Raw genomic sequence first — 11809 nt, 5'->3', positions numbered from 1 at the left:
ACTAAGGGACTTTAAGGAACTTTTCATTAAATATAATTATGGATAATTTAGAGGTTACTCATGTTTATGGTGCAATTGCTTCTGTTTGCTGATACTGCTTTGCAAAAGAAACTCCCCAAACTTGCTATAAAACATTCATGGGCATAAAACAAACTGCATATCAGTATAGCTTTAGAACTCTGACACCAATTTCAATGTTAAGAAATCAACTTTAGATATTTTCTTGCAATTTACTGGATGCTGACAATTTTTCACTGGATTTTTCAGTGGTTTGGACTTTGCATAAATAAGTCGCTTTATTGTCTGAACTGATACTTTTGTGTTTTATTATGTAGACATTTTTGCAAACTGAAACACCATAGCCATAACTGGAGTGATCTCTTGTGTAGTAAAGAGCTGTATGGAAAACTTGTTTTCAGCTCAAGTAAGGCTGTTACCAGTACTTATAGCAAGGGAGTGCTGTAATGATTAGAATGCAAAAAGGAGAAAAAACTGTCAGGTAGCATTTTTTCTTCACTGTTGATTTGTAAGTGATAATGAAATTCTCTGCAACATGGCATGCTCAATGTTTTATTATTGCTGTTAACAAAATTTCACTGCATTTCCACATTGGCTTTAAGGTTAGTAAGTATGTGTGCTGAAACAAACTAGATAGGATGCTGTGGAGAGAGATGTTTTAGCTATGGATTTGTTCAGGTTGTGTCAAAGCAACTTACGAACTGAAGGGTGTTCTGGTGAGAAATGGCATCCTTTGCTCATACTGGAGGAGGCAGAAAGCCTTTCACTCTGTCTGCAGTCTGCTCTCTGGAATTTGTCTGATATGACAAAGGGAGTAACATTAAAAAAACTTCATACAACGTCAACTGTTTCCCTTTTTATACATTCTGAACAGCTTTGAGTTAACTACGTTGTTTGCAATTTGCTAATTTTTAAATATTACAGGATCTCACAAGTGAAAAAGCAATTAGACTCTGACAATGGCTCATATCCCTGTCTGATCTGACTTGTATTTTCCTCTTTTGATACCAACTACTGATAATGGGCCCTTTCTACCTTGCTGAATAGACCTTGTCAGCTCTGGCCCTCCCTTTTTCTGGGACCCCATTCTTTAAACACCCCTCTGAAACCACCCCCCCCACACACTCATGCATCTGATGAAGTGGGTCTTTGTCCACAAAAGCTTATGCTTTAAAATATCTGTTAGTTTATAAAGTGCCACAAGACTTCTTTGTTGTTCATATAACTACATGACTCTGGAGGAAAAAGATTATACCAGCCTAGCACTGTGGGTGCAAGTTAAATTGGATGTTTCATTGTATTGACAGTTTTTCTATGAAACCATATTTTTAATTTAATCTTAAATATACATTACAAAAATTATAATCTGCCAGTTAGACAAAAATAAGTGTGTGACGCTTCTAGGTAAGAGATTCACTTTTCCTTTTATATTGCCTGAATGTGATATTTCTAGTGGACATGTCAAAAGTTTCATTGTTTTAGGCGCTATACAGAAATGAAAGGGAATTATTGATTGTCTAATTCTGTAGTCCAACTTGATCAGGTCCACTTTTGGGTTTTCATCTAGTCCACTACTAGTGTATTTAGCATCAAGAACTTCACATATCAATTAAGTACAATATGGCCACTGCTGCTTAATTCCATAGTTTTGACACAAAACATAATGGGTGCATTATATAGTTACAAACCACAAAAAGGCTTCTGTTATGCTGTTTGGAATGCATAAAAAGCAATAAATTATGTGCCAAAATTTTTCTTTGCATTTTTAAAAAAGTTCTTGTGTAAACATTAAAAACATACTATGTTTTGTTTTCTAGTAGACATGTACTTTATTGAATGTAAATTAATTCACATGTAACTTTTGACATTTTCACTTCACGCAAAATAAAGAATATTGCCTGTTGCACAGAGTATGTTGATATACATTTTTCAAGATACAGTAAAATGAATGACTAAATGAAACATTTTAGCAAAAAATGAAATAAAATCAAAATTTAGATTAAAAGATGTTTTTCTCTTAAATTTAAGACCAGTAAACAAGTTCACTGTACAGACAGCTGCTGAGCATTACAACTAATTACTATTCTTAAAAGTAAACATTCAAAAAATTTATGTTGAAACAGCTGGAAACGTAAAACTCGTTTGGTGACTGATCCTGTAACCATTGGAAGTCAAAGGGAGTTTCCTCACTGACTTCACCAGGAGGTGGTTCATACACTCCCAGCTCCAACAGCGCCCAAGGTTTCTTTGCTTTTAACAGCTATTTAATAACTTTAATATTATAAACCTAGAGTTTGTCGTGTTTGCTCCAACATTTCAATACAATCTGTTTACATACAGAACACTTCCTAAGTTTCTTGGAACAGAGCAAGTAAAGCTTTACAACACTGTTTACAAGATAATTATTTCCCAGCAAATGCTAGTGAGCCCTGTACAAACTAATTTTACAAGATTAGGAAGAACAGTCACATGTACAAAGTTACTACCATTTGTGGTAAGTGATGTCGACTAAAAAGAAACGTGCGAAAATAGAAAAGCTCAACTCTGTACTGCAAAAATTTTCTTCATTATAGATTCCTGAACTTTGAATTAACTGGCCTGGTGGGATGCAGTTTCTTAAATGTTATATAATTTATGTTTGATTAGTAAGTGGCAAGACACTTTAAAACTCCAGCCTGCTTTTCACTTGCTAGCTGATCCAAAGTTTTCAGTTTTGAAAGACTACTTTTGTTATATGTAGCTGCTGAATGGTATCGGTCTACTTACTGCACGAGCAGGTACATATGTACAAACACACTTATTTGTTGGAAAATGTGAGTCCCAAGCGTATGGTATTTGCAGATAGTGTATGCTGCTTTGAGGGAAGGAATGTCTAAATCTGATACAAACAGCACATAGGCTTTGTTAACTGTCATACCAGTCCAGGAAAAGCAAGGAGAATGAACACATTACAAGGAAGAAAAGGATCCATACTCGAAATCCAGCATTTTTTTTGATTGCCTGTAAGAAGATATAAGTTCAATGACTATGTTTCCCTCAAAATGCTAAGTTTTCATAATACAACTCAACCAACAGTCACTGTAGGCCCAGTCTGGCACCTGCTGAAGACGGTGCCAAAACTCATCATTGACTTTGCTAATAGATGAGTCAGGCCCATGTTTCTCTATAGATTCTTACCCCATGACTCAGGCATCAATTTCAAAAGCAGAGTCAGGTGAAGGGAAAAAAGTATTCCCTCATCCACCAATATAGCTGATTTAGTTAATGATAGAACATGTGCCACACACAATAATGAACAGTCCTGAAGAAACAGTTAAGAATTAATTAAAAAAACCCATACATTATCAATTAAAAATGCCAAAAGCCGATATTAGAACAAGAGAGATTTCTTCTCTAAACAGTGCCGTTGAAGCTCTATGATTAAATAATGACTGCCACTGAGCTAATTTAACATAGTTCAGATCAATATTTAAATTACAGCTGATCAAGTTCAAAATAGGAAAGATCAATGCCAAGACTGGTTTTTCAATTTAAATGGCAAGAATGGGGGATTATTTTAGACAATGTCAACAGACAATCATTAATAGCTTCTTAAATATAGTTTGCATTGGCGAATCTCAGAATTTTACAGGTACAAAAACTGAAGCACAGAGGTTAAAGTGACTTCCTCCCAGTTAAGATGCAGGAGATCTGTGTTTTAGTCCCAGTTCTGCCACTGATACACTTTGTGACCTCAGGGAACTTAGGTACACGCTTTGCCTCAATACCACTAGTGGCAGAACAAAGCTAATGATGCTTTGAAAGCCATGAATTGACAGTGCTGAATATTAAGTTGACTGACAATGAGTCTCCGAAGATTCATCTCTGCCTTCTGTGCCATGCTACCTTATGGATAACTGAGTTTGAGAAATAAAATCCTAAAGCAAGTCCTGCAAATAAAGCCCCAAACAGATTTTTCAAAGTTAAGTGCCTAATGATAAACTCCTAAATCCATGTTTAGGCATTTAGATAAGTGGACCTTATGCAATATGGGGAATGGCCTTTTCTGATAAGGTATCAAGACTACATTCCCATCAATTTCAGTGGTGTTCTTTTCCATCAAACTCCTTAGGGACAGCACATAGGTGACTACATGTAGCCCAGGATCTTCCTCATATTTAATAAGGAGGTGAGTTTCAGCAAAGTTCACAAGCCACAGTGGTTGCTCAGATGCAGATTAGTGAGACATGAAGTTCGGTAGGGTGTGCTTCATTTTACATGATCAAAGTGGCCTCCATCCATGCTATTATTGTTAATAAGGCCTTCCCCTAAGGTAATCTACAAATTGCAAATATGGCCACAATATAAGGGATTGCTTAGGCAAAAATGCTTTGATAGTTGGGAGGAAGAAATGCATAGACACAATATTGAGTAACATTACCTCTCTTATGTCTTCATTGCCTTCTTTGATATTTTCTGTTGCACCCACAACTAACTGATGAATATTGTCAATTTCAGCATCCTGTTGAGTAAGAGTTTCATAAAGACAATGACAAATTCTGCAGAAGAATATTAACTGTAAAGATCTCGGTCAGAATAGGTCACAAATATGAAATAAAGTACAACGTGGATTAGTATCTTTTGTGCTTCTTTACCAATCTTCAAGGGGCTGAGGACAAATTAAATCCTCCATTTTCTGTCTCTGTCATTAGGAGCCTGAAAGTAACAGAAAAACTTCCACTGGCTTCAGTAGCTTTGGATTAGACTTACATGTAGCCTATTTTTTTTTTTTGTCACTTGTCTTAGGAAAGATGTTAGTTTCCAAAATGCCGCTAACGCAGTATAAGCAACAGGCAACATTATACAGTCTTTTGGGGCAAGAGGATCTTAATAGTTAGAGGGTGCTTGCCTTTTTAATGACACTAGGAACATGTATGCATTAAGACTATTATACAGGGAAAACCATCCTGTATTGGCTTTGAAACATGACATCTAAGTTCCATTTTTCCTCAGTGTGGCTGCGTCTACACGTGCACGCTACTTCGAAGTAGCGGCAGTAACTTCGAAATAGCGCCCGTCACGTCTACACGTGTTGGGCGCTATTTCGAAGTTGACATCGACGTTAGGCGGCGAGACGTCGAAGTCGCTAACCCCATGAGCGGATGGGAATAGCGCCCTACTTCGACGTTCAACATCGAAGTAGGGACGTGTAGACGATCTGCGTCCCGCAACATTGAAATAGCGGGGTCCTCCATGGCGGCCATCAGCTGGGGGGTTGAGAGATACTCTCTCTCCAGCCCTTGCGGGGCTCTGTGGTCACCGTGGGCAGCAGCCCTTAGCCCAGGGCTTCTGGCTGCTGCTGCTGCAGCTGGGGGTCCGTGCTGCATATACAGGGTCTGCAACTAGTTGTTGGCTCTGTGTATCTTGCACTGTTTAATGAAAGTGTGTCTGGGAGGGGCCCTTTAAGGGAGCGGCTTGCTGTTGAGTCCGCCCCGTGACCCTGTCTGCAGCTGTGCCTGGCTCCCTTATTTCGATGTGTGCTACTTTGCCGTGTAGACATTCCCTCGTTGTGCCTATTTCGATGTTGGGCTGAGCAACGTCGAAGTTGAACATCGACGTTGCCAGCCCTGGAGGACGTGTAGACGTTATTCATCGAAATAGCCTATTTCGATGTCGCAACATCGAAATAAGCTATTTCGAAGTTGGGTGCACGTGTAGACGTAGCCTGTATGTTTCTTTTTACTCACCTCTTTCATAACATAAATGACAAGACACCGCAGTTTCACAGCCAAAAAATGTCTACAGAAAAATCTCATTTCATATGACATTTTGATGTTATGGCAGCAAACTTTTTTTTTTTTTTTTTTTTTTTTACCTGTTGTAAGACTTTTTCTGTGAATATCTCTTGAAGTCTGGAGATTTCAACCACTTTTCCTTCAATTTGTCTTGAAAAAACAAAAACATCCCACACAGTAGGTCACTGTGTTCAAGCAAAGATTTTCCACTTAGATTCACTCTAGACTCTCATCCTCAAACCCAGCAAATAAGATGACTACGGTAGTCATTTTGTCAGCCATTGTTTAGTTTGACAATACAAATATTCCATGATTTATGGTGAGAGGGAGTAGAGCCTGCAGAGGTGCTGGAATATACTGGAAGCTCTACACCAGCTTCATTTATATGCAAAATGACTTATTGAAATTATATGCAAATGAATAATACAAATAGAGTAGTCCTTAATTTAGAGATTTTGACATTAGATCCATTTTATTTTAAACTGATCCCATTTTTACTATTTTGATGGCTGAAGACTTGTATTGACAACACGTGGTAGAAACGGTCAGAGAAAAGATGGAGAGATTTGGTAGGTGGGGAGCTGGGTCTTTTCCATTTGAAGCAGCATGGAAAATAATTGGGGCTTACAGGATAAACATAATCAGGATGTATCTGTTAAAATGACTGGCCATGAAATTATTTAAAGGGCTATATTTACGTTTCAGACAGAAACAGATCACACGCCTTACAGAGGGTTTTTTTTCCAGACTGCCTGCAGACTCAGAAAACAATATGGCACAAGTTTACATTCAGTTCACATTTTTAAGGTTTATTTCCAGTTATATGGACTTGCGTTTTTTAAATGAAAGCCTATATTCTAGAGCAAGCTATTAGCAAGGGGTGGATTCTGTAGCCCTGGAACATAGTGGACTCATAAAATATATAAACCCAGTGAATAAGAGAAAGTTGTACCTCACTTCATCAAATAGGCTGTTCATCTCACCAACAAGTCGCTGGTTTTCCTGTTCAAACTAAAAGGAAAACAAAACAAAACACACTGCATGAGATTACAGATCAGATTATTGTAAAATACATTGAAAACATGAAAACAAGATCTCAGTTATAGTTAATGCCCTAGGAGTCAATGTTTCAGAGCTACTGATACCTTTCAGTATTACTCACCCCAGTTGGGAAGAAAGAAAAACCATTGGGAACATGGTTACTTATATTAACCAGAGACTTGATAAGCCAGTATTCTCCTCTTTTCTCCCTAATGATGAGCCAATAATAATAATTCTATGGATTTACTCAGTATACAAGTACACAAAAACTACAATAAAAGCAACATTCCTCCTGATGTAATATATGGTTTGACTTGAGAAGAAGCCATAGATAGATAGTGTGGTACGTAATTAAGAGCTTTCAGTTTGCCAAAATATAAAACCTTCTGACATCTAGTACTGATAAAAAATACAGTACAGCTGCAGTCTTTGTAGCTGACAGTCACTTTCCATTTTAAATTAGGGTTACTTTATGAAATAGCTTTTAAATTTACTACTATCATTACATTTTCCAAAGAAATAATCAAACGGATTTTATCAGGGAAGTAAGCTCTCCTTTCACAGATGGACTACATTCATTGCCAATTCATTTGGAGTTTGCTGTACTAGTTTTTGTTCCATCATGTTCATCCAAAAAGATTGAGAGATCTGAAAATGATTTGACAAGTCTGTATAGCCAAACTGTAACATATACATGTAAATAACAGGCTAATTGCAATCCCCATATTAAAGAAATTGTTCCAAGAAGAACCTGTGATTCCAAGAATCACATTATGAAATTCTAGGTAGATGGGATTTTCTTGGGAATCTAATGTTATATCTACACTTGCACTCCTCTTTTGAAAGAGGAATGCAAATGAGGGAAAAATGCAAACAAGGCACTGATTTACATATCTTGTGCTTCATTTGCATAATCTCATGTCGGAAGAGATTCTTCTTCTTCGAGTGTCCCTGTGGGTGCTCCACATTAGGTGTCGGGCTCGCCCGGTGCCGCAGATCGGATCTTCCAAGCAGTTTCTGCCGGACCACGCATGCGCCGGTGCGCGCCACTCCCTTGCGCGCTCCTGGCCACGTGCGCGATCCGGTCCCCTCCAGTTCCTCTTAACCGCCGTTGGCTGCAGATGGAATCCGACTAGGCTACGGCCAAGTTAGCGTATTCAATGGTTTTAGCTGTTTTTCTTTAAAGTTTTCAAGTTCTTAGTCTATTGTTAAGTTAGCCAGTTGTTATTTTCAAAAAAAAAAAAGAGAAACAACAAGCGGGACGGAATTCAGTCTGGTCCTAGTAACAAGTGGAGCACCGGAGGCCAAGAGCCTAGGGCCATTAGCCCTCCCGCCGCGGCAGGCTATCCGAGAGGGGGAAAACAGCACAGAGAAGGTGCTAAGTACCCCATTAACAACTAAAAGACTCACCGACAATGTCCTCTTCAGGATTCAAGAAATGCGAGTCTTGCCGAGAGGCAATGCCAGCATCTGATGGGCACAGTCACTGTATAAGGTGCCTGGGGGAGTCCCATGTCACACAGAAATGCTCCTTCTGTGCAAAATTAACAGCCAGAGCAAGGAAGGATAGGGAGATGCGGCTTAAAATGCTGCTATTCGACAAGGCCCTCCAGCCAGACGTGCTGGAGTGGCCGCAGCAGGAGGGACCCTCCGGGGCCCATAAAAGGAAAGCCGCCTCCCTCACCCCATCAGCGCAAAAATGGGGGAAAGTCTCCCCAACCCCATCCCTGCCGGCAGCAACAGCAAGCGGGACGAAGGAGCACACAGCCCCCAGCCGCAGCAACAGCTGATCGGCGGCGGCACGGAGAGCCACGTGGAGGCGGCTCAGCCTCCGATAATCAAACAGCCGCCCCGCACCGCAGGCAGGGCGGCGGCTAAACAAGCGCTGGTATCGGCGGCACCAACCCCCGGGAAACCGGTGGTGCAGAGCGCGCAGGCACGCAGCCTGCAGGCACCGGAGGACACCGCCCGTGCGGCACTGCCCATGAGCGTGCTGAGCGCGGCGCGGACGGGGCCGATATCCCCTGCACGTCAGGGGGTGGAGCCACCCCCTCAAGGGAGGGGGAAGGCTGCACAGAAAACAAGGCACCGCAGCCCCTCTCCAGACAGGGCTGCAGAGTTGTTTTCTCTCAGCCCTCCGCTCATGCTGCAGACTCCAACTAGAAGGCAGGGGTCCCCCCTAGCCTACCCGGCGCCCCCGTCTCCATTTTTACAACCAGCCTCGCCCTGGCTGGGACCACCTTCACCCTTCTTGGGGTTTGAGCCGCTGGAGTACTATCACAAATCGGTCTCTCCAGTGTCCCAGGCCTCTCGACGGTCTCGCTCCCCCAGACGCAGGGGGTATGCACCAAGGGAGTGGTCCAGGTCACCTTCCCAAGAACAGTGCCCATGCTGCCATGGTCGTCCCTATCACGCGGGGCATAGACACCACCGGCAGTCTACCAGGGAAAGATCCCCACAGACAGTCCCGTATCCCCGAGGGCAATCGCAAACGGGGACAGAGACTCAAGTATCTCAGGGGGAACTGGTTATGGAACCCCGAGATTTTCCCTTGCAAGCTTCCAGCGAGCGGATGTACCATTCCCAACAGGAACCGGAAGGGTCCAGAGAAGCGTATCCTAGTGGTTCCTCGCTCTCCTTCCCGGACGAGGCTACGGCCCCGGGGGACGTCCATCCTCCGGACGATCTCAAACAGTTTCAAGAGCTGTTTAAAAGGGTGGCCTTCACGCAAGGCATCCAGACAGCAGAGGTGCAAGAGAAACACCAAAAGCTCCTCAAAAATCTGAGACCTCCGGCCTCCTCCAAAATAGCAATACCGCTTGACGAAGCAATCTTGGAGTCCGCCACTATGATATGGCAGACCCCTGCGACTATTCCGCCTGTCCACAAGAGAGTGGACAAGCAATACTTCGTGCCGGTGAAGGGCATGGAGTTCCTGTTCAGCCACCCACAACCAAATTCCTTGGTGGTAGAGTCATCGCAACAAAGATCAAAGACATCTCAATTCAAGACAGGGGGAACAGACAAAGATGCCAAGAAGCTAGAGCTGTTTGGCAGAAAGGTCTACTCCTCCTCCACACTACTGTTGCGAATGGCAAATTACGCAGCGCATCTAGCGAACTACAATTTCGACAACTACACTAGGTTAACCTCCCTCATGGACTCGCTTCCAGAGGAGAAGAAACCAGTGCTCAAGGCCATCGTGCAAGAAGGCTACGCGGCCTCGAGGACGGGAGTTCAGATCGCCCTGGATGTTGCGGACACAGCAGCACGCTCCACAGCTACGGCAGTGGTGATGCGAAGGGAGTCCTGGCTCCAGACTTTGGGTATACCGAGGGACCTGCAGGCAAAGATCGATGATCTTCCCTTCGACTCGCAGAAGCTGTTTGCTGAATCAACTGACTCGGTCCTTCATTCCAGTAAAGATTCAAGAGCCACACTTAGGACCTTGTGGATTTACACCCCTCTATACAGAAAGAAAAAGTACTACCCTCAACAAAGACGGTACCAGTACCAGCCACAGCGTCCCCAGTACCACAGGGGTTACGAGCAAGGGTGACATCAACAGCACCAGCAGTACAGAACTCCCAGGCGATGTTCCCAACAGAGCCGGGCGTCCTCGGGGCAGGGCCAAAGGCCACAAGTTTGACACACAGATCCAGGGCTGCGCCATCACTACCATCGCACAAGGTCATCCGAAGCGGTTATTCCACCATCCCCTCCGACTATTCTACGACCAGTGGCAAAGAATCACCACAGACAAATGGGTGCTGGAGATCATAGCCACGGGGTACGCCATCCCCTTCCAGTCGCTCCCACCGCCACGACCTCCACCCAGGCCCCACCTCCAGGAGGCCTCCCACGTAGCGAGGCTCAAGCAGGAGGTAGACCATCTCATGCTCATAGGGGCAGTGGAAAGCATGCCGGAGCAACTGCAAGGGACAGGGTTCTACTCGAGGTACTTCCTCACGGAGAAAGACAGGAGGCTGGAAGCCCATCTTAGATCTTCGAGGCCTCAACCGATACCTGCGCAAGCAACACTTTCGGATGATCACAATCGCCTCCATCCTTACGGCACTAGACGATGGAGATTGGTTCGCAGCCCTCGACTTACAAGACGCGTATTTTCACGTAACTATCCATCCGGCTCACCGACGATTCCTCCGGTTCATGGTAGGCAAAGAACATTTTCAACACAAGGTCCTACCGTTTGGCCTCTCCTCAGCCCCCAGAGTCTTCACCAAGACCTTGGCAGTGGTGTCAGCCTACCTGCACAGACAGGGGGTATTTATATTCCCGTATCTGGACGACTGCCTACTCAAAGGGGCCTCGAAGGAGGAGGTACTACGCATGATACGCGTCACAGCAGGCACATTCTCTTCGCTCGGCCTGGTTATCAATCTGGCAAAATCAAAGATAGACCCCTCACAGGACATAGAGTTCATAGGGGCACGCATAAATTCTATTACAGTGAGAGGGTATCTACCAGAGACACGCTTTCGGGCCATCGGCTCCCTCGTGCAAGTCATCACCTTCAGCCCTACGGTGCCGGTTCTGACGTGCTTATAGCTGCTGGGCCACATGGCAGCAGCGACGTTCGTAGTACAGAACGCCAGGTTACACATGCGCAGCATGCAGCACTGGCTGGCGAGCGTATACAAACCGGCAGCACACACCGTTCACAGGGTGGTGTCGCCCACAACAGAGGTGCGCAAATCCCTGCAATGGTGGGTAAACCCCAAGAACTTGCTAACAGGGGTACCCTTCCACCAACCACAAGTATCGGTTTTTCTTACTACAGATGCCTCCCTCATAGGGTGGGGAGCACACATGGGCGAAGAGGTGACGCAAGGGCTGTGGTCCTCCAAGGAACAGTCACTGCACATAAATATACTGGAGCTCAGAGCAGTGTTCAATGCCTGCAGACACTTTCAAGACCATATACAAGGCAAAGTAGTTGGGATCAGTACAGACAA

General features: G+C 43.7%; 1 protein-coding gene across 1 annotated transcript in view; it reads right to left on the bottom strand.

The window, feature by feature from the left end:
* Positions 1–11809, bottom strand: part of STX18 (syntaxin 18) — a 115073-nt gene continuing 103264 nt past the window's right edge. The window contains exons 8-11 of the mRNA XM_074992482.1: positions 6745–6803; positions 5873–5942; positions 4439–4519; positions 1–3018 (exon numbers count right to left, since the gene is read on the bottom strand). Coding sequence (XP_074848583.1) covers positions 2923–3018; positions 4439–4519; positions 5873–5942; positions 6745–6803 — 306 coding nt within the window. The 3' untranslated portion in view covers positions 1–2922. The remainder of the gene's footprint in view (positions 3019–4438; positions 4520–5872; positions 5943–6744; positions 6804–11809) is intronic.

The sequence above is a fragment of the Carettochelys insculpta genome, chromosome 4 (assembly GCF_033958435.1).
Source record: "Carettochelys insculpta isolate YL-2023 chromosome 4, ASM3395843v1, whole genome shotgun sequence".
Lineage (NCBI taxonomy): Eukaryota > Metazoa > Chordata > Testudines > Carettochelyidae > Carettochelys > Carettochelys insculpta.
Note: the sequence above shows the minus strand (reverse complement) of the source record. Positions and strands in the feature narration are given on the sequence as shown.